The following is a 22,088-nucleotide window of genomic DNA, read 5'->3' on the forward strand; positions in this document are numbered from 1 at the left end:
CATGATGGAGGGATTCCTCATCCACCATTGAGGAGAGGGAACAGTCATGGGTGAGGGGTGCCAACCCTATTGCTGGGGAGAGGTTTCACCCACTACTGACGAGAGTGGAAACCTTTTGGCTGACAGATCCCAAACTCGTCACTGAGGAGAAGGGATACCCGCTGCTGAGTGATCCCAACCACAACACTAAGGAGAGGGGACACCCACTGCTGAGGGGTCTTTCACCCGCTGCTGGGGAGAGGGACGCTCACCTTTGAGGGCTCCTTGACCCATCACTGAGGAGAGGGGACACCCATGGCTGAAGGGACTGAGGAGCCGACTGGGATCCCCCGCCCCCTGCTCCACCGCATGTCCCGGCGGGGGACTGGGGTGGGGTAGGGACACCCCCGTGGGGAGTCCCGGATTCGAGTCCCGCGTCGGGCGGCTCACCTGGCCGGACCGTGCGGCGGCAGACTTTGGCTCCAGCCCCTATAAAAGGTAACGGAGGCGTGAGTCAGAGCCGCCGCCTCCTCCCCGCCCGCTCTCACTTACGTGCGGCCGGGCGGGCGGGCAGGCACGGAGCCGCCGTCCCGCACTCGCGCACTTGCCGGAGATGAACCGCGCCGCGCTGCGGGTCTCGCTCCTTCTCCCGCTCCTGCTCCTGCCCGCCCTGGGCCGTGCCGGCTCCGACAGCGAGAGCGACCAGGAACACGGCGGCGAGGAGCCCCCGCATTCCCCGGGGAAAGGTGAGCAGGGGTCCCTCGGTGCGCGGGGCTCCACGAGGCGTGGAGCACCCCGCTGCTGCCTTTGGGGTCCCCGTGCACGAGGCGCCTCGGAGCTTAGTTAGGGATGGCCGGTGCCTGAGCACCCTGATGCGTGCAGCACCCCGATACTGAGTTTGGAGTCTCTGATACATAGGGTACCTTGATGTGCAGAGTTCCCTCTCTTGCTGAGTTGGGAATCCTTGATGAATGGAGTGCCCCAGTGCAAGGGGTGCTGGATTTGGGGTGTCTGATGTTTTGTGGAGAGGTGTCCCCACTGCCAGGGAGTTCTCCCCTTGCTTGGTTTGGGGGCAGGGGGGCTGCTCTACCTCCTGCTGCACCCTTGTTAGGGCTCCATGTGCGCCCCAGGGTGAAATGCCCCTGTGGAGATGTGTTCCCCCAGCATCGCCCAGCTGCGGGCGCTGCACCCCCCAGCACGTCCCTGCCTTTGTCCCTGCTCCCGCCAACTCCCGTGCGGCTCGACTGGCCCGACCCCTGCCCAGGGGCTGGGCCCTCGCTTTGTCCGCAGCCCTTTTCCCTCACTGGGACCCGCTTGCATCAGACTGAGGGGGTCAGGACTTCCTGAGATGGGAGTACAAGGGTTGTGCACCAAGCAGTCCCTGCTTGCTCCCGCGGACCGCCCGGAGCTTCCAACCCTGCACCCTGGCGCGGTGAATGATGGCCGGTCCCCTTTACCCTGCGGCGTGTCGGCTGGGCTGCCCTGCATCCACCTGGTCCCCCCGCGGCCCGCCAAGAGCGGGGTCTGGTCCTGCTGCAGAGTTGGAGGGGGGCTGCTCCACTGCTGACGATGGGGGACGGGGGACGTGACAGAACGCAGGACTGCAGGGTTGTGTGCCCCTCCTCCTCTCCGTGAGATGTCTTGCTGGTGGTATGGGGGCTTTCAGAGTTAGAGGTTCAGGGGAAAAGTCCTGGGTCTTTGGTCTTGGTCCCTTTTCTGATTGGAGGCTACGGCACTGCCACGGCTCTGCGGGGATTTTGGGGGAGTGCTGTGGATTTTCTCGCCTGGGGATGAGTGCTGCACTGGGATGTTGCTGTCCCTGGCTATGCACCTTGTCCCCTCTTTGCCCACAGGTTTGTTTCCTGGGCTCAGCCTCATAGCGCGTCCTTGGTTTTGCCTTTGGTAAAGAGTTGTCCTGACCTGTGCCAGGACAGCTGCCCTGTGGTAAGGACTGGGAATAGTTTGGTGCCAGGAGCTGCTTTTGTTATTGCAATGAATCACTTTTCTTACCACTCTTGCCGGGCTGAGCACTGGACAGAGATGGGGATGCAGACGGTTCTTGCCACAGAGATTAAGTAACCCAGGCCACACGGTGAGGGGGTGTTGGGTGTCCAGCATACCGGTGTGCTGCGCTGGCCAAGGGGCTGGACACTGTGTGAGGTTTGGGAGGGGTGGGTGGGAGGACTGGGATGGAGAAGGGGAAAGGAGGTGGCCAGGAGGTCGGTAGGGAACAGGCAAGTTAGCCCGTGCTATACCAGTGTTAACGGCTGAAGATCTGGATGGAATCCCATGGGAAGCAGGTCATGGCTGGAACCCTCCAAGGCTCCTGCCAGGTGCCAAGAGCTGCGTGTCTCAGCACCTCTGCTGGGTGATGAGATGGTTCCCTCTTGCTTGAGGCTTATGCATGAGGTAGGGCTGGTGGCCCCCCAGCCCTGGATACTCAGCACATGCTTGGGGATTTGCCGTGAGGTTGCTCCCTGAGAAGACTCTGCTTGCCCAAGGACCTGAGTCCTGTGCTAAGTGTGTCTTTGGGAGACAGTAACTCTCTCTCCCTATTTCCTCTCCCTGCCATTCAGATGTGTCTTGCTCTCAGTGTCCTCTTCTTGGTCATTCCCCCATGTCCTCTTCTTCCAGGAGAACCTATTTTTCTTGCTTAATACTCCTTATTCATGTCTCTCCCCAGCTCCAAGCACTGATCTGTCCTCTGGGATTTCCCCATTTTTATCCCTTTTGCTGGGATGGCCCTTTCTCTGCAGCACTCTGGTTGTTTCCTGCTTCCCCATCACCTACTGGGGCAGCTGGGTTCAGAAGGAGCAGGAATGTGCCTTGGAGTAAAGCCTGCCTTATGTCTTCCTCCACGCAAACCCTCGCCCCTCTCGGGGGAGATGGTAGAGTCTTGGGCTCCACAGCCCAAAGAGAACAGGATCTCCACAGCCTCAGGAGAACAAAGAACAATCCCTGCAGCGACCTGTGCTACCAGTGGCACATTAAAAGCTGATCCCAAAGATTTGCAGTGGGTCAGAGTTTATAAACACAGAGGGGCTTTAATGCAGCCAGGCTTGGGAGGGATCAGTGCCCCCATGGGCAGCACATGGGGTGGTGTCCTGGGCTGAAAGTACATGGGCACAGCTGCACGGGGGTGTGTCTGGAGGGAGAAACCAGGGAGGAGGCGGGGCTGGAACGACACAGCCCTTCCATACACATGCCTCCTGTGGGGCTTGGCAGAAGGATGCTCAGGTTATGCACCCCCCTGCCCAGACCGTCTGCCTGTGCCATGACTGGAGAGCTGGCTTTGGGCAGCATGAGCACAGTCCAGGTACCATGATCAGGTTATTGCTTTCAAGGGATGTGGTGTTTGGATATGTTTTGTAGGCTGGGACCCGGCTGCTGTAGCTGGTTCCTACTCTGGGACCTGCACTCTGTGCATCTCTGCATGTTCTGGTACTTCCTGGCTTACTGGCCCTTGGGAACAACACCCCACTTACCCTCTTTTCTGGGCCATGAGCTCCACTGATCTCTCCATAGCCTGGGACTGACCCATAGACAGGGCACAGAAAGGTGGTCCTGGTCTGGCATCTGCAAGCTGAACTCATCCCATGGGACTTTGACACTGGTATAGCTCAGGATTGGCTCCCAGCAGGAAGAGGAGGCTCTGGCAGCATGCCAGCACTCCCCGTGGCTGAGCACTGGGCACTGTGTGCCTGGCCAATAAGAGAGCAGGATGGGAAAGCTTGAAGTGAGCCCGCTGTCCTGCCTGCCACACACGTGCCATCCAAACTTCTGGAGCTCAAGCTCACAGCAGTGGCTGTGTTGCTGTCAGGCAGCATCCACGCTGTGAGCAGCACATGTGTTTCAGGGTTGTCAGGTATCCTGCAGCAGCCTCAGACTGCACAGAGCCTAAAATATGAAAAACTCAGGATGGGAGGTGCAGACGTGTAGGGCAAACCCTCTGATCCCCTTCCTTATTGTCTGGCTCTGCTGAAGGTTGCCTCCTGGTCTGTGCAAACGATTCTGAGTCCTTTGGGTGCACAGTCCATCCCTGTGTGCCCTTGGTGAGGTCTCCTGGGAGCAGCCTGCTGCATCAGTGCCTTTCCTATGAGTGATTCACAGCATCCAGTGGTTGAGCTGGCTCCTCACGCTGCCAAAAGCTGCTCCTACCCTTCCTCCCCGGCTGCAGGACATGCGGAGCAGCACGCTGGTAATGGCAGCGTCTGCCTGAACTCGGCAGGAAAGTGTTGTTGGATGGTGTTGGATATCAAGGAGGGAAGGGAGCTGGCACTTGCAGCAAAGCCTGTATCCCAGAATGGGAGGGCTGAGTGGAAGCAAAGAACAGCGGGAGAAAGCACAAAGGGAGGGTGTAAAGGGGGGAAACTCGTGGGAAACTTGGCTGGACCGCGGGCTGCTGGGGAAGGGCGGGCGGCAGGCAGTACTCAGGTGAACCGGGGGGGTCTGCGCGGCTGAGCACGGAGGCGTTCTCGCCTGCAAGGGCAGGCAGCTCCTGTCAGCACCCTACTGTGTTTTCCCGCAGGAACCCCTGCAAGGAACCCTCTTCTTGCGCGTTATCTCCCGGTGTGCGTATCGCATCACCAGGGCTGTTTCCCTCCATGTTTTCGGGAGCGCTTTGCAGTCCCTGCCGAGGCAGTGGGTGCTCAGAGGTAAGGCAGGGCATGCAGAGAGCTGCAGCATCCGCTGCCGAGGTTCTTTTGTGGTGAGTGGAAGCAGTTCAGCAGAAGGGAGACCTGGCATCACACGGCTTTCCGAAGGAGAAGACGTGCTCCGGCGGGAAGTGTGGGAGGCAGACTGAATTATGCAAATCACCACTTGGGCAGGGCAGTGGGTTAATGTTCATGGCTGCGAGACTGCAAAGGCCCCCAGGTGGAAGGGATCGGAGCAGTTAGCGCAGGGCTCCTCCGAGCTGTGCCGGGGCAGGGGGGGATGCTGAGAGCCTGACCCAGCGCCCGAGCTGGGCTCGCCTCGGCGCTCTCCTGCAGCGCTCGGTGCGGGCGCCACGGGGGCCCAACCCTGCACGGCTGCGCTCGAGAGATGCCTGCCCGAGGGGGCTGTGCCATCACTACACCCAGAACCACGGGGTGGGAAAACACACCCACGGGGGCTTCGGTGGATGGATAAGAGCTCATGGGTCCTTCTGGGTTTGATGCCAAGACATCCCTGGGGAAGTCTGTTGTGTTGGGGTGGATTGAACTGGTTCCTCGGTGCAGCTGCAGCCTTCGGGGTGTCCAAAGCTGCCGAGCTGAGCTGGCAGGGGGCTGCAAGGAGGGTCCAGAGCCCCCTCAGCTGTGGGAATAGATGTGTGCTGGGAGATGTGGGAAGCTGAGGTAATTGGCACAGTGCTGACACAGCAGGGCAGGTGTCAGCACAGGGCTATTGCTCAACCGGTGATATGATGTTTGAGCTGCTTTCTGTCAAGGCAGAGTCCCTGGAGGTGAGCAAAAAGTGGGGTGTTGGGGCGAGCTGTGCCAGTTGAGGCATGTGCAGTGAACTGAGGTACCGTGTGCCAGCCCTGGGGTGCTGTGCCTCACCTGTGCCAGGACTGCCCCAAAGTGAGTGTTTCTTTGTGCAGATAGTGCCCAAAGGAGTAGGAGAGTGGGAGCAGAGTGGGAAAAGACATATGGTGTTTCCAGAGGAGGGTCTATCGTCTCTCAATTTTGATGCACAGTCAGTGTCTGGGCAGCAGGAATCCTTTGTGTGAGCAAGGTGGGCAGGATAAATGGATCTCAGCTTGCTGTAGCAGAGCTGGGTGCATGCCTGGGCAGTACCATGCAAGCAGGCATGGAGAGGGCACTGCAGTCTGTCCTGGGGCACATGTGTCCTGGTGCATGCAGCTGTGGCTTGCACAGTCCTCTGCTTGCTGCTCCTTCTTTCTTTGCCTTTGGGAATACCTAAGAGATCCCTGAGCATTGCTTCTGAGCGTCAGTAATTCGACAGAGGTGAGTCACCAGTCATACTGGAGGGAGCCCTGAGATCTGTTCCCATCTCCGCAACACACAGTGCCCCTAAACACCCTCCAGCCCTTCCCAGCCCAGTTTGGCTGTGGTCATCCACTCCCCCGAGCAGCAGATGCTCCAAAACCCCCAGCAGTGCCCATGCCTGGATCCTTGCTGAGTGGAGGGCAGGATCCTGCTGGGCTTAGGGCCTCGCATGGGACATCTGGGCCTGGGAAAGCTTGCCTCTTCCTTTCTCACCCCTGAGCTGGAATCCACTCCTATTAATAGCAAGTGGGTGTCGATAGCTCTTGTCAGCAGTAGGGATCGGGGCTGGAGCAGCTCCTGCTGAGACCCTCTAGCATCCTGGTGAGGCTGGCAGGCAGATGGCCCCACCAAGGGACAGAGACGATATTGGGGCTCAACTGTACCTCTTAAATGCTCCTCCATGTCATTGCTGCTGTATGAATGCCCCCCTTTGCCCCAAACCTGCCCCAGTCTGGCACTCTCCACTCCTGCACTCGTGGTCTGAGAAGTGCCAACAGCCTGTCTGCAGTGACAAGCTTGCTGGTAAGGACAAGTCAGGAGGAGCCCATGAATTACATATTGTGCCAGTCAGAGCAGGCACATAATCCTTTTGTGCCATGTTTCCCTGCTTGGGGCAATCTGAGCCCCACATCCCTTTGTCTGGAGCTGGTTGTTTAGAAGGGCTGGTGACAGCCAAGGTGTTTGTTGGGGGGCATCTGAGTGCACTCCTAAGGCTAGCTCCAGTGATGTGCCAGGAATCTGGGCATTGCTGACAGCTCTGGAGGAGAGTGACAGTGCAAGGGCCAGCCCGTTGAGTACTGGGTACTCTCAGGACCTTCCCAGGAGGGCTTTGCCCCCTCTAGATCTGCACAGTGGCATACCACCAGCTGTGGGAAATGCAGGTCACATCTTGCCCTGCTGTGGTCACTGTGTGACCCATGGGTGACACAAGAAGAGCAGAGGTCCCGGCATAGGATCCCCCATCCTCCCTCCCACTTTTCCTAAGGAAAGGGTTTTGCATGGTAAGACCTTATGCAGCTCTGTGTGGGTATTTGGGTGGTCATATGAGTTACAGCTGGGGACAGGAGCTGAGCATTTTGCCTGGCACTTTTTCCTGTGAAAGCACATTCCCACTGCAGGGGCACTCGCTGATGTAAAGAGAAGGTTTTGATGCTCCTTTTCTTCCTCTGCTCTCAGTCCCAGGCAGCTTTCCCAGGTGGGAGGAGGGTGTCTGCATGGTGCAGTGCATCTTGCTGCCCAAACTCCTCGTGGAGTGTGGGAGCTGCACTTGTGAAGTGCCTTGTCTTGGGGCAGTGGGAAGCTTTGGCTGCTCTGGAGCAGCTGCTGGTACAGCTGCTCAGTGATGGAAGCCAATACCTCTGATTTTTCCTTTTTAAGGACAATGCCAAAATGTCAGCCCTGGCGTTTTCCCTCTGACCAACAACTGCAGGGGACCTGGCCGTGCTCTGAGGAGGCAGTACCCTCTGGGAACATGCCCTTTGTTGGGACAGAGGGAGAAGTGGGAAAGCAAAGGCGGGGAGGGGGATGGATGGAAGGCAGTGGGAGCGCAAAGGCCTGCTGCCTGGCAGAGACGTGTTTGCTGACAACCTTTCCCTTCCATTCATGTGGTTTTCTCTTTTCTTTTTTTTCAAGGCCACAGCCACTGGAGCTATGAAGGTAAATACCCTGCAGTTACTTCTGCTTTTTTCCTACTACCCAGCAGATCCTGGGCTTGAGCCAGCCATGGTTAATGATTACAGGGCTTCTGTGTGCACTCCACGACTCACCCTTCCCTCCTGCCTGACCCTGACACAGTGCCCGCACTCAGGCATGGATGGGCTGAAGAGCCAGGTGTTGCTCTGATTCCACCAGGAAGCAGCAGCTCCAACGAGGGCTTTCCTAGGCCCTGGCTGTGGGGGGATGCCCCCCTGGGAAGGGCTCCTCCCTGAATGAGAGCTCCCCTGACCCTGTGGGAAGCCAAATGGGGGAAAGGGCTGCACTCCCCAGGCTGGACTTGCAGTCCGTGCTGGGACTTTGACCAGCCCAGGGATTAGCTTGTCTTCACTTCTGCCCTCTGTCACCCTCCCTCCCCATCCTGCCTGGCCCTGCCCTCGCATCAAGGCTTGGGGGGCCTCTCCACAGCACCCATGATGGGCATCACCACAGTGCTGTGACAGATACACCCCTTACCACTGCACCATCACCCTGAGGTTTGGTTCAGCTGCTAAAGCCCAGCTCCATATTTACAGGGGTCCTGCAAGGGGCTGGCCTGGGGACAAGCCTGGGTTTCCACTGGCCCATGACATGCTAGAAGCAGACCTCTGCAGTGCAAAGGGAGGTTTCTGGGGCATCAGCCGTGCTTATCCCAGCTGTGGCACTGGGGAGAGGTGTCCATTTCAGTGGCCAACTGAGCCATGTGAGCTGGCCCTTTGTCACAGAGCCCAGGAGCACTGTGGTACCTTGCTCAAGCAGCAGCAGGGGCGATACCTGCCAGAGGCCAGGCTGTTCAAGGCAGCAAGTATGTGATGAGCTGCAGGGCAGCAGCTCCTCAGCTTGCCAAGTCCACTTGTAAATGATCTTCTTGCACTCTTCCTAAACACCCCAAAAATAGACTTTCCTGGCAGCTCACCATGCTCCGAGACCTTTCCTGATACAGCTGCATTCAGTCACATGTTGGCATAAAGCTGCTCCCAAGCTAACTTCATGGAAGCTAACCTTATGTGCATGGCTAATTCCCTGACCAGTGCCTGTCCCCTTCCCCAGTACCCCCAAACCTTCTTTCTGGAGGTGTCCTCATCCTGGCACTCTCACTGACAGTTCCTCCCTTCCTTCTTGCACCAGACCTAAAGCACTGGAGTACGGACTACTCGGACTGCGGGGGCACCAAGCAGTCGCCCATCAATGTTGACACAGCTCAGGCCACCTTCAGCCCTGACCTGCGGCCAATCCAGCTCTCTGGCTACAGCCTGCCTGCCAACAAGCAGCTCAAGCTCAAGAACAATGGGCACACAGGTAGGGGCAAAGGCACCTGCAGGGGCTGGAGCACAAACAGAAGACACTCAGACTCTCCAAGCAGGACCAGGCTTCTCTGACACCCTTCCCCTGGGCTCTGGGAAGGAAATAGTCTTGCAGGCTGCAGCCCTGTTGCCTTCTAGGCCAAAACGGGAGCAACAGGCTGTAGAAATTTTGCAGGTCCATGTGTTTTCTTGGACAAAGTGAGAAGCCCCAAGATGTCCAGAGCCTTTGGGAGCTGGCTTCAGAAATTTTTTAACTCCACATTTTCTTTAAAAATGTGTTCTGGTATTTCTGATGCAGGTTTTCAGCCACTGCTTCCTCCCCTGCATTTCATTTTCAAAGGACTCATCAGTTGCTGGATGTGGCTTAACCTTTAAGCTACCTACATCTGTCTTTTAGGGCACAGCTTTGACCACCTTACTTTGTTTGTACTTAAGGATTCTATCTCAAGACCTTAAAACTTTTTTGTAGGTCTTTTGTTTCCCTTCTCCAGTATCAGATGGTTTTTGTAAAATTCTGGATACAACTTATTCATGTTATTTTAGTATCAGCCTCAGTATGCCAGATACGGACAAAAACCACTTCTTTCCAGAGCTGAGGATGGTTGGACCTGGTTGCTACCAGCTTTTTCTCGGAGGAAGCAGAACGTGTTGTGCACACTGGTGTCTGCCAGTCCCCAGGCTAAGAAAAGGTTATGGAGAAAGGGACTTAAGAACTTGCTGACAGTGTGATAAGGCACCTCCTTGCCCTGGTAGCCAACGAGATGGAGCTGACCTGTGTATACAGCAAACTTGACAGGTCAGACTTGCTGCGTATGGCCAGATCAGCTGCTTGGTGCATGCACAGAGCTCTATATTGTGGCCTCCTGCCCTAATGTGCCTGCAGAGTTAAACTAGTTGAGCTCAGTAGTTGCTATTTTAGACACCCTGGAATCTGGTGTTGCTTGGTGTTTAGGAAAGCAGTGAGAGCATTTTCATTGGGGAGGGGGGAAGTACTTTCTCACATGCTTTTAAGATGCCTTTTTTTATTGTGGCAACCACTGGTCTGCTTTATGAAGATCCATAAATAAATAAAAAGTTGCAAGTCCAGTAAGATATTTGTACAGTTACTCATTTTGGTAACAAGGTATTTATGCTATACAAGCGTTTTTGAGGGCCTGAAAATGACTCAGGTAGTTAGGAGAAGGAAAACAATAGTTTAGCTGTACAAAAGAAGTATAAAAGCAGATAAATTCATAGGGAGGGAACAGTTTCTCACTTCCTGTATTTGAGTTTTCTATCTCTGAACCCAGTGGCAAGGAAGCTGAGATGGCCAATGACTCATCACAGCCCTGTTACGTGGTTAATCCCGAATCTGTGCCCTAGCTTGGCAATGTTACTAAGGCACACTTCATCTAAAAAGGGAAAAGGGAAAGAACTTACATTAAAAATTAGGAAAAGGTGCTTAAAAGGATAGGACAACCTCTCTCAGGGTCGAGGGATGCTCCTGATATTTTTGCCACATGTCCAGGTAACTCAGTTTTAGATTTGCCACATTGCTGCCTAAGTCTGAAACAGATGGATAAACCACATTAAAGAAAAATCAATGTATGAATTTATGGTGTCCAAAGAAGCAAAAATTTTAGCTCTAAGTGCTTTCAAAATATTTAATGCTTCTATGCCACTAGTTCCAGTGCTGTCGTACACTTACAGGCTGCTTTATTTGAAAGGTCCCAGCTTGCCAAGAGTTGCAGCTCTCTGTCCAACTGCCCTGCTCTCACAGATATCCACCACTCTGCAAAGTATCTTTCTCTATGAATTTTGTCCGTGGTCTCTTTATATTATTCTCACTTACTCAATAAATTGTTGGATAACATTTGGCTTGGAGCTGACCCTGGGAGTCTTTGCGGAGGGGGTCTTCACTTTCCAGCATTTTCACAGTAGCTGTTTTTGAAGCTGATGTATTTACTGCAGTTTCCTGCAACCTTAAGTCAAAAGTTGAACCCTGGCACGTTGGCAGGCTTGCCCACAGCCTCAAGAGAGATGGAAAGCAAGGTTTTCTGTTACGACCAGTTTCTAGAAAGCCAGGCTGACTGTTTCCCTTGAGACATCTCCTTTGCATACCTGTGGAAAAGACTGGGCTTTATGTTGACTTACTGACCTCTTCCTTCTGCCTCCGCAGTTGTCCTTGAGCTGCCTGAGTCCCTGGCCCTCACTGGTGGCTATGCCCAGCAGTACCGAGCTGTGCAGCTGCACCTGCACTGGGGCTCCCCACTGGGACCTGGCTCAGAGCACACCATCAATGGGCGACGCTTTCCTGCTGAGGTAAGGAGCCCTCATGGTGCTGGATGCATCTTTTCCCTTGTGGTGCTGGGCAGGGAATGGATGCTTCTCACCCATGGCTCTGGTTGTCACTGGATGTAGGCTGTAACCCCTGGCCAGGATGCTGGGCAGCTCTGCAGCAGTGGTGTTCAGTGTAGGAGGCTACATTTTGATGCTGAGCCAGGCACATGTGAAGCCTGGTCCTGGGCTGATGGAGCAGGAGCTGTGGCAGCTCCCAGGCTGTGGAAGCCAGCTTCCCTGGAAGCTGTGAGCCTGCTTTGGGAGCTACAGGGACTGTTTACTCTGTACACACTGTCCTCTTGCTCTGCCAGCTCCCATCTGGTTTTATCCCTCCTTCTCTAGCTGCTGTCATCAAACTGAGCCTGGCTCTGCAGTATGAGCCACTGGTATGCAGGACAGAGTGCTGGTTTGCTGTTCCTGACCAGGAAAGTTTCTGCAGGCAGACCTTCATGCTGGCTGCTTTGCAGCAGCAGATTTTCTTGGTCCCGCCAGCATTTTCCCTTCCCTACAGGGGTACTCGTCACATCTGCATGTCTCTTACAGCCCTTGCATCAGCAGGCTGTAGCCCTGTGGGAGTGAGCATCTCCCAGTGGTGCCCATCCAGGACTGGGATTACGTGTTTCCCTTCCAGATCCATGTGGTCCACTACAACACCAAGTACGACAGCTTTACAGAGGCAATGGTTCACCCAGATGGCCTGGCTGTACTGGGAGCCTTTCTGGAGGTGAGTTCCATGGATCAGCAGGGGGAGGATAGGACTAGGGTGGGCAGAGTTGGACACAGTTTTGGGGACTGGCAGAGGTGCAAATGCACCTTGAAAGAAGGGGAGAGAAAGGGCAGAATGAAGCGGTCACTGGGATAGGGTGCCTCTCTCAAGGGGCGATACCTCCTTGCTGGCACTGCCATCACCATCTTGTCTCCCTTTGGCCCCTGTCCTTGCCATTACAGTAGGGTTTCTTTGTTGCAGGTTGGGCACGGGGAGAACCAGTACTACCATGAAATACTAAAGCATCTGTTCGAAATCCAAGAAGTGGGTAAGGCCCTGTCCCACTAGTGCTTTGTCTCAGGGGCTGCAGCCCAGCAGAGAAGCCTGCTGCTCAGCAGAGCAAGGCTGCAGCAGGCAGCCCACCTGCTTTCCCCTGCCTCCCAGGCAAATCAACTGCTCTTCCTCCAGTGGCTGCAGCGGCACATACAGTGCCAGACTGCCCATGATCTTTATGCTGTTGTCCTCCAAGGAATTTGTACCAGTCTCACTCCCATTATGTTTCCTCTCCCAGGACAGGAAACATTGGTGCCTGGATTCAACATTGCAGGTCTGCTGCCTGCCAACCTGAAACTCTACTTCCACTATAATGGCTCTCTGACCACCCCTCCCTGCTACCAGACAGTCAAATGGACAATCTTCAACCAGACCATGCTGCTTTCTCATAACCAGGTCTGTGTGGGCAACAAGCTCCGCACTGGGTCTTTCCCAGCCTGTCCCAGTAAGCTGATGCAGGTGCCCTGTGCCAGTGCTCTGCAGCTCATCCAGCCCCCAAAGGCAGGATGATGCTGTTCTGTTCACACTGTTCTCCTTCCAGATGTCAATGCTGGTTTCAAGCCTGAGAACCGATGATGACAAGCTTTTGCAAAGCAACTACCGGCCAGTGCAGAACCTGCATGGGCGACGGGTGCTGGCGAGTTTCCAGACCACCCCTTTGGTGAAGCATGCTCCTGGTAAGGAGTGTGTGACTGTGCCCAGGCTGCTCCCAGCTGCAGGGATGCAGTGATGGGGCGAGCACCAGGAGTCAGTGCTTTGCTGTCTCTTACAGAAACACAGCATCTGCATGGGTTAGATGTGCCCGGCAAGTGATGTGTGGCAGCACTGGTCTTAGGGTCCCACTCTCTCTCATTTCTGCACTTCTTTCATGCTCCCTGGGGAAGATTGATTTCTAGGAACTTATAGTCTTGCAGGCATAACAGTAGCAGGACTAGGGGATGCATGGTCAAGAGCAAACAGGCAGGTCCTAGCACTCCAGCTAGCTACTTCAATCCCAAATGCAATAGACAAATTCAGTAGGAGCTGCCAGAGGTACAAGCCTGCAGTGAACACCCCTCCTCCAAATCCTGCAGGAAGGGCAGTGCTGGGGACCCTTCCTGAAAGCTGCGCTCTGCCAGTGGGGCCTCACAGCCGTGCTGGCGAGGCACACAGTCCCCTGCCTGAGAGATCCCTGTCTGCCCACCCTTTATTTCTCCTTGAAGGTCTTTCTTGCATTGGTGATTTCCAGGCATGAGTAGAAATCACTATTAATCCTCAGGTGTGACTATCGCTCTGCATCACTGAATTTTTTGCCCATTGCTTCTCCCTGAGGTCACTGGGGTTTTTCTGTTCAACATCCTGTTCCTTTTCTGTTCTGATGGCATTTCCTACACCTTTTGTGAAGGTGACTAATAGGAACAGCACAGGGTTGGTCCCAGGCCTCTGGGCAATGCCTCAATAACCACACACTGTGGTGCAAGGCACTTCCCTCACCGTCCCACCTGCAGCCTGCTTGCTAATGGCTGTAGGCTTTTAATCACTGTGGTCTTCGGCCTGGCCAGCTCTTTCCCATGTGGCACTGCATCAAATACTTCACTGAAGCCGGGAGAGATAAAATCTAATGCATTTTCTTTGTCTAGAACATCACTTATCAAAGAAGGATATCGGGTTAGGCTGGCATGCTCTATCTTTGGTAAACCTGTTAGATACTTTATCATATTTTCCATTTACCTCCAAGCCTTTCTTTTACTATTTTCTTGCAGAAGCTGTTCCAAAGCCTCCCAGTGCTGGGGCAAGGGGGGAGTTGCCCAGCTCTATTTTTTTTTTTTCATTTTTTGCTATTTCTATACAAAACTCCCAACTGAAACAAAGCCCCAAGTCTCTTGTTCCTGAAGTGCCAGGAGAATGCCCCAGTACTCCTGGATGAGGTCATTGGTCCCCCGCCTTGTGTGCACAGGATTGTTGGGGGTTTCTCCCCACGTCAGTGCTGACTGCCTGCTTTAGCCCTGGGGCTGCTGAGCACTGAGATGGGGTGCTGTGGGGTGACATCTTGTTTTGCTTGTAGTTGCACCTTCTGTGCCCACTCTTGTTGATCTTTTTTCCAGTCACCACCAGTTTGGGATAACCACTCCTGCCCCCAGCTGCCGGGTGGAGGTGGCAGCTTTCCTGCAGCAGCCATGTAGCTGGATAGAGCCCGCAGATAGTGCCACTGTGCGTAACACCCGAGCCGTGTACAGATGATAATGCAGCTCTTTAAAAGCCATGTTTTTATGCTGGGTAAACATTTGTCCAGCACAGCTCCTTCCCAGCATGTAGGGTCACCAAGCCATCCCCATGCCAGGTGCCCTACCTGTAGTGTGTGGCTGCCTCTTCTCTGGGAGCTGCTGACCATCTCACTCCAGGCAACTGCTCCCCCAGTTTCTGCTTGCTGGGCTCATCCCATGTGCCTCTCTGGGGTCTCCTGTGGGGTCCAGTGCAGTCATGGGGTGCTGAAGTGCTCAGAACCCTGACTGCTTCCTAGGCTGTGGCAGCAGCAGTGGGGGGAGTTTCTGGCTGGGCTCAGCAAAGCTCAGGTGTGGGCTGTGGTTCAGGGATCCGTTTTTCTCCCTTTTCCTCCCTTTTCCTCATGCTTCTGCCAGAGTGTCAGGGCTGGGCTTCCTGCAGCAAGATGCTGTGAGCTGCTGGGGATGTGGCAGGCAGCTCTCCCCTGCTCATGGGTGATGGGGAGCCTCGAGGGGAGCCCTACTTTGGGAGGGGGGTCTGAAGGCCTGCAGGCTTGAGATTTCCCTCTCCAAACACTTCAAAGGCAACTTCCTGACTGTGTTGTCTCTCATTACAGGTAGCGATGATTCAGCAACAGCAGGTAGGTGAGGGTCTGGCACGAAGCAGGGGAAGGAGGGCACGGGGTGTACCTGCTTGGGAATTGGGGTCCTGTGGAAGCCATGTGCTGAGCTGGGAGCAGGCAGCCAGTGGGTTTGTAGGGCTGCTCCGGCATCCATGCTGCTGGTTCTCATCCGCTGGTCTTTGTCTCCTTTGCAGAAGGACACTCCAGCTCATTTCATGCAGGTAAGTGTGCTTAGCCAAGGCTGCTCCTTTGTGTCCCCTCTGCCCCTGGGCTACCAGCCTGCTCCTTGCCTCCTCTTACTCAGCCAACAGTCGCAGGGAACCATCCCCAGAGTAACACACCTGTGCTTGGCTTGCAGGAGACGTGCTAGCCGTGCTCTTTGGGGTGCTCTTTGCTGTCACAGCACTGGCCTTTCTGCTGTACATCTACAAGCACCGCAGCCAGAACACACGGTGAGCAAGGGAGAGATGCAGGAGGACAGGGCTTGGAGGCAGAAGGGTCCAGGGCATGAGAATGGGGTTTAATGGTGGTTTCAGGCAACAAGACCCCGTGCCTGGTCTAACACTCCCCCCTTCCTTCTTTCCCCAACAGGCTGGACTCACCAACCAAATCCAAGGTCATCTACACGGCAGCCAGCACTGAGAACACCGCATAAACTCCACACCTCTGTGGCAGTCCCAGCCCCACAGGCTCAGCCTGCCACCCCACCTCCCCTCACTCCCATCCCAGGTCAAGGAAGACCAGTGCTCCAGCATCCCTTGGCTGCACAAGCTGCCCACATGCACTGTTTGTCTAGGGGCAGCATTTGGTCCCAATAGATATTTTTGTTATAAAAAAGGTAAAAAGTATTAAAAAAAAAAGTAAAATCCTCCCATGGCACCAGCTGTCTCTGCTGTCTTTGTGAGAAGCCGTGGGGCAAGAAAGAGCGCCCTGGTGCAGCTGGACTCACAGCGGAGAGGGGTGTGCAGGGACCCCTTCCCAAACAGCAAAGACAGCATCAGCCTCTGTGCACCGGGCAGAGCTCCAGAGTAAGCAGCAAAAGGCTTCTTGTACAGCCCAGCCCTGCCCTCCATCACTCTGGGACTTCTTCCTCCTCTTATTTGTGCAAAGCATTGGAAAAACATAGCTTGGTAGGACTGAAGAAAGGCAGAGCTGAAGGTGGCAGAGCCACTGCTTGCTTGCTGGCCAGCCCCCACCCAGCTCACCCCCAGCTTTATCATAGCTAGATTAGCCAGAACAACCCTAGATCCATGGCTACCTCCCACCTTTCATGATGGCTTCTGTGGAGCTGGAGCCAAGTCCCAGGAAGCTTTATGGCCATGGCAAAACCAGGAGAAACTGGCCCTGTCTGGGAGAGGAGAGGAACCTGCAGGTCTCCAGCCCTCAGCAGCCTCCAGGCAAATGGGGCCTGCAACTGCCAGACCATCCCCCTCCAATCGTATCAGCACAGGCCACTACCACCACTGCTTGTACCCTCCCCACAAGGGCAGTGCTGATGGCCACACACACCCCCACTTGTCTGTGGTACTTAATTTTATTGATATAAAAGCCCACTGTGGATAAAACTGCCTTTTCAGCCCAATGGCAGTTTCTCCCTCCCAGCCCTGTGGCACAGAACCAGGGCTGGTACCCGCCTGAAAATCCCCAAGAACAGGAGAGGGCAATGATCCATTGGAATGGTCCCTTGAACCCCCTCCCAAATCTGTGCCGGCAACAGCTGTGGCATTGCATCTCCTCCCAAGCCCTCCACCACCCTCCATGTCCACTGGGTCTTTTGCATACTGTCTTTTTCCCTCTTCTCCTCCCATCCTGCAAGCTGTCAGTACCCGTGGGTCCCCCAGCACCATCCTGCTGCACCAGGATGCTGGCTCACTGCGCTACTGCAGGGCAGTGCCAGGGCCATGGCTTCTGGGGCAGCAGGACTGGGCAGAGAGGTGGAGAAAGGAGCACTACAGCAGTCAGCCACGACCCAGGGCACGGCAGCACTTTGCAAAGCCCCTTCCTCCACCCTGCAGCGAGGAGGCAACGCAGGCCCCCTGCCCTGGCATGGGGGGCAGCACATCTGTGGCAGCGGGGGGAGAAGCGATGGGTTTCTTTGGGCTCAAGCCTCCGGCAGTCACAGGCAGGCTAACTAGGGCTGAGCTCACAGCAGGGCCAGCAAAGTTGGGTCCCCCAAAACTGAGGTGTTTTATGGGGACTCCCAAAGGGGCGTTGGAGTGAGCCAGTCTCAGCCACACCGGTCGGCTGGCTGCCACAGCTGGACCCCAGCGCCTGCCCCACCAGGGCTGGCCAGGGTCCCCCAGTCCAGGAGAAAAGATATTGCAAAGAAGGTGATGGCCGATCCTGCTGCCAGGATAGAAGGGGAGGGGAGGGGTGGCTGGGGACTGGAACATCCTGCAGGGCCTCAGGATCCTGGCTGGGGGCTGGCTCCACTCCGTAAACCTGCAGGAACCAAGAAGAGAAGTGGTGAGTTTTCACCAAACTCTTTACCCCACTTCTCCTAGGAGAAGCAACAACCTAACCATGGCCTCAAAAACTCCCTGCTCCTCTAAAGTGGGAGACGAGGGGATGACACCCTTGTTTGAGCCACAGAGAAAACCTCTCGCCACCCCAGCACTGGTCCTGGTACCCCATGAGACCCAAAGTGTTCCCCCACGCCCTTTTTGGAGCGGTACTTACAGAGCAGGAAGCGCCGCAGGTTCTGCGCAGATCCCCCCGAGAGCAGGTACGCCCAGGCAGCGGCAGCAGCCATCAGCAGGTAGGAGGGCACCAGGCTGCCCACGTACAGGGGGTTGCAAAACGACTGCGGGAAGAGGCACAAGGAGAGAAGGGTGAGCAGGCAGGAGAGGACAGGAACAGGATGTGTGGCAGTGTCACCACCTCAGTGAATGGAGTGGGACAGGTGGCACCAACCCCAGGATTTGGTTTGTTAAGGACCAGCTGCTTCACTAGTGCCAAAGGCTGTTTCGCCCCAGCATGGGACCAGTACTCTGAATACAGGTCCCAGTGCAGAGCCCTACTCCCAGTTACTCACCGACCCCGAAACAGTGAGATGCATGATAACGACCGCTGCGATCTCCCACCAGCGCCGGTGCTCGCAGCCATGAAAGAAGAGGATCCCCCAGAAGGTGTGAAGGAAAATCAGCACCATGGTCATAAAAGCTGCAGGGAGAAGTGGAGGTGTCACCAGGGAATCACCCACCTCACCTGGCCTGCAGGCCTGGGGAAGGGATGGAGATGAGTCAGTAAAGGGGGGATAGAGAAACAGCATGGGTGGACTGGGAGGTGCTGGGTCAGACTTTGAGTGTGGGAGACATGAAAAGAAGAGCAGGGAGAGTCACAGGGAACAGCAAGAAGGGCTTGTCACAGAGAGATGTAACAAGGGACTATAAGGAGCTCAGGTGGGTCAGGGTGCAGCATGGGCAAGACAATGTAAGAGGGAAAACTCCAGCGCCTCATCTGCTGCCTCTGTGGTGGGGCAGAGATGTGAGCGAAGGGTGCCACTTACTCACCTGAGGTCAGGAAATACAGCTGTGAATCCCCATGGATGCCCACAGTGCCAGGCCCTAACGCGTCTGCCAGGAGATTGATCATGGAGAAGGCGCCGCTCATGAGACCAAAGCCCACGCCAGCCACTGCCATGACAGGGACACTGTTAAGCTCTGAGCCTCCCAAGGGCCACCCCATGTACCACCCAGCCAGCTTTGGCATGAGAAATCTCTCTTTGCTCCCAGCACCATGTGCAGCCCTGCCCAGCCTCGCCCCCTGTCCTGTGCTCAGGCTGCTCTGCTCTGCACAGCACTCACCATATGCCATTTGCTGAATGGAAATGGGGGAGCAGCCGTCCTCACTGAGGGCCACCAGCCCCTCGATGGCCTTCCTGTGGGGTGAGAGCACACTGGAGCCCAGCACAGCCAAGCCACCTCCTGAGGCATGGTGCAGTATTCACTCTGCACCATGCCACCTTCCTGGCAACCTCCCCCTCCCCGAGCAACACCCACCACGGAGATCCTCCGTGTGACTGTACCACCAGACAAATCAGGCATGTGAAAATCATGTGAGGCCACACGGAAAGATTTTCCACAGAGGAATGTGGGTGCCAGCCAGCCCGGCAGAACAGGGCTGGTGTGAGCAGGACGCTGGGTCTAAGGCAAGCAGCACCCCCGCATGGAAAGCAGCCCCACTGCAGGCGTGGGAGGCTGTACCTGATCTCTGCACTTATACTGAGAAGATGTTGACAAACAATGGAGGAGGTGCAGGGAAGAGCTCGAAGAGCTAGAAAAATTCTTTCGGGGGAGAAACTGGGAGAGGAGAGGCTTCATAATTTATGCCAACTAGAGGTGTGACAGGTAAGGAGCATGCCAGGCAGCTCCTCGGCCCGGGGAGGACAGCAGCACTTGGGACCGGAGATCCGCAAGGCAAAGGAAACGCAGTAGTTTGTGTCAGAGGCTGCTCCGTGGAGCTCTGCTACCCTCTGCCTGCCTGCCTCCGGCAGTGCCCTGCCGCAGGGAGCAGCATGGCCTGCAGACATGCTCCCCCCAGCATTCTCCCAGCTTCCAACCGGGAAGACTAGGGAGTATGAAGGACACCTCCCCATGCCTGCCTGCCCAGCCCCAGCACAGTGTCCATCCATACACAGGACAGGGTGCAGCACGTGCTTCCCTGCCAGTACAAGCCCCTGCGCTCCAAGACAATGGTATCACGAAGGCTGGGAACTGCCAAAGCTGCAATGAGACTGTTTCCCAGCTTGGTCAGGGCACCAGATCCTCCAGAGCTTAGGGCTGCTCTGCCCCACCACCTGACACCCACTAAGGTCAACACACAGAAGCAAGTGCCACCCATGTGCTCCCAGTAAGCACTGAGGCAGCTTCGTGCCACACTTGACATTCCCCCCAGTCCAGCAGCTCACAGACGGAATCTGGCACCACCATGGCTGGGAAGACTGTCCAGCAGTGCTGGCACAGCAGGGAGATGCCGTTACCTGAGGAGCTTGTAGTAAAGGAAGCGGAAGGCCTCCTGCAGCAGCACAGAGAACATCACCCCAAAAATCAGGAGCCCCTTCTGCAGCCGCTCATCCTGGGGATCGCTGGCTTTCACTGCGATGAACCAGATGAGGGACGAGAGCAGCAGCGACACCAGCCAGAAGAAAGCCCTGTAAGACACAGAGCTTGCTGGCACCGGTGCTGTGCTGGAGCTGCTGCTGTGTTGGGACTGGCACCGGCAGCTGTGCCCCGGCCTTGCCCACCCTCTGACCAGCACCAGTGCCATTATGGTACCAGTGCTGGGCGGCTGGTGCCTGTACTGGTCCCACCACTGTGTTGTGCCTGCACTCCTGCTCCACTGGTCACCAGAACTGGCAGCAGTCGCCCTGTTGTGCCCGCAGCAGTACCAGCACCTGTTCCAGGCTCATATCCACGCCAGTACCAGTTCCAGTACCATATCCTTCTGGTCCCACAGTGGTACTCGTACCAGTTACCCAGATGCACACAAGCACCAGTACCACTACCAACCCTTCACTGGTACTGTATGAGTGCTGGTGTCCACAATGTGCCAATGGCTGTGACAGTAAGAGAAACAATATTTGTGCTCTTACCATGCAAGCAACAGCACCAGCATGAGTACTGGTGACTCCAGTGAGCCCACAACAGCACCAGCATGAGTCCTGGTGACTCCAGTGAGTCCACAACAGCACCAGCATGAGTCCTGGTGTGTCTGCTGCACCCACGATGGTGCCTCAGCCAGTAGTCACATGCCTATCACACCCCTGATGCTACCAGCACCCTGTCACACCCATACTGGTACCAGCACTCCTGTCACGCCCATCCTGTACCAGCACCGTCACTGGTACCAGCACCCCGGTCACGACTGCAGTGATCGTGTACAGGCACTGGGACCAGCACCCCGACACATCCGTACTGGGACCAGCACCAGCAGCAGAATCAGTGCCCCCACCACGATCGTTCTGGTAGTAGCACCGGCGCTGCTCCTAGCGCCCGGCCACGCCCACACGGCTCCCGGAGCCGATCCTGCTCCCACACCACGGCAGCACCAGAGCCCCCATCGCTGACTGACCCGGCGATGAGGATGATGATGCGGAGCGGGTCGCGGGCGATGGTGAAGATGAAGAGGCCGAACGCGGGCCCGAAGGCGATGAAGGTGCACCCGAAGAAGACGGCGAGCGTCATTTCGGCGGGAGCGGGGACACGGGACCGGGGTCGGACCCGGAGCTCGGACCGGACGGGCCCCGCGGCCCCTTCCCCCTCCGCCGCCCTTCCGGGGCTGATGACGTCACACATGCGCGCGCCGCCGCCGCCGGAAGCAGCGTCCCGGGGCGGGCGCGGGGGGCGGGGCCAGGCCCGTCAGTCACGGCGGGCGCGGGGTTGGATATCGGGAAAGGCCCGTCCGGAGCGGGCCGGGCCCTGGGACAGGCTTCCCGGAGAAGGGGTCACAACGCCGGCCTGGCAGAGCTCAAGAAGCGTTTAGACAACACTCTCAGGCACACGGTGTGACTCTTGGGGTGTCCTGTGCAGGGCCAGGAGCTGGACTCGATGATCGCTGTCGGTCCCTCCCGGCTCGGCATGTCCTGGGGTCCTGTGGTCCTTTGGGGGCGCAGCTTGGCCTTGTCCCCACGGCCCCCCCACGAGTGGGGCCCTGCGCGGCCCCCCAAGAGCGGGGGCTGGGTGAGGCATGGAGGCTGTCCCACCCTCAGTGGTTCTGTGCTCCCCACACTTGGCACCTCGAGTCCAACCCCATCTCAACGAGATTGACACCGAAAAGCACTTCAGGGAACTTCCCACTTACTGATCCCCGCACCTCAACACACACCCTTTCCGCCTCCAGAAGACTTTGGACAGGAGCATTGGATGTAGAGTTCTGCATGTGCTGAACTGGCAGAAGCACCGCACCCATGCCAGTCTTGGCACACATGCAACAAGGTCAGA

The 22,088-nt window shown here is 56.3% G+C and overlaps 2 protein-coding genes across 4 annotated transcripts; one reads left to right on the forward strand and one right to left on the reverse strand.

Annotated features, from left to right (window-relative positions):
• Positions 1–504: 504 nt before the first annotated feature.
• On the forward strand, positions 505–16,026 carry CA9 (carbonic anhydrase 9). Of its 3 annotated transcripts, XM_042028582.1 has the most exons (12): positions 509–725; positions 7,602–7,625; positions 8,790–8,960; positions 11,124–11,266; positions 11,916–12,008; positions 12,252–12,318; positions 12,562–12,719; positions 12,865–13,000; positions 15,142–15,165; positions 15,342–15,368; positions 15,506–15,599; positions 15,739–16,026. In XM_042028582.1, the coding sequence occupies exons 1-12, from the start codon at positions 593–595 to the stop codon at positions 15,800–15,802; spliced, it is 1,134 nt and encodes a 377-aa protein (XP_041884516.1). In that variant the 5' UTR covers positions 509–592; the 3' UTR covers positions 15,803–16,026. The 3 variants fall into 3 exon arrangements, with proteins under 3 accessions (XP_041884515.1, XP_041884516.1, XP_041884514.1); XM_042028580.1 differs by lacking the exons at positions 509–725; positions 15,342–15,368; positions 15,506–15,599 and adding exons at positions 4,145–4,177; positions 4,508–4,634; XM_042028581.1 differs by lacking the exons at positions 15,342–15,368; positions 15,506–15,599 and having other exon boundaries at positions 505–725.
• A 636-nt stretch (positions 16,027–16,662) lies between these two features.
• LOC121664905 (gamma-secretase subunit Aph-1b-like) lies at positions 16,663–21,439 on the reverse strand. Its single transcript, XM_042028583.1, has 7 exons — positions 21,220–21,439; positions 20,129–20,299; positions 18,954–19,027; positions 18,660–18,782; positions 18,182–18,309; positions 17,827–17,950; positions 16,663–17,589 (listed from the first exon to the last, which is right to left on the reverse strand). The coding sequence occupies exons 1-7, from the start codon at positions 21,330–21,332 to the stop codon at positions 17,552–17,554; spliced, it is 771 nt and encodes a 256-aa protein (XP_041884517.1). The 5' UTR covers positions 21,333–21,439; the 3' UTR covers positions 16,663–17,551.
• Positions 21,440–22,088: the final 649 nt, after the last annotated feature.

Source organism: Corvus kubaryi, unplaced genomic scaffold (assembly GCF_017639235.1).
Source record: "Corvus kubaryi isolate FWS band 111438036 unplaced genomic scaffold, C.kubaryi_AGA036_p1.0 37308, whole genome shotgun sequence".
Lineage (NCBI taxonomy): Eukaryota > Metazoa > Chordata > Aves > Passeriformes > Corvidae > Corvus > Corvus kubaryi.

Coding starts and splice junctions, on each gene's coding strand:
- LOC121664905 (XM_042028583.1), bottom strand. CDS start 21,332: ATGACGCTCGCCGTCTTCTTCGGGTGCACCTTCATCGCCTTCGGGCCC. Junction 20,300..21,219: donor ATCATCATCCTCATCGCCGG/GTCAGTCAGCGA, acceptor TGTGTCTTACAG/GGCTTTCTTCTGGCTGGTGT. Junction 17,590..17,826: donor CCTGCGGCGCTTCCTGCTCT/GTAAGTACCGCT, acceptor TGGTTCCTGCAG/GTTTACGGAGTGGAGCCAGC.
- CA9 (XM_042028580.1), top strand. Junction 12,009..12,251: donor TACTGGGAGCCTTTCTGGAG/GTGAGTTCCATG, acceptor TCTTTGTTGCAG/GTTGGGCACGGGGAGAACCA. Junction 13,001..15,141: donor TTTGGTGAAGCATGCTCCTG/GTAAGGAGTGTG, acceptor CTCTCATTACAG/GTAGCGATGATTCAGCAACA.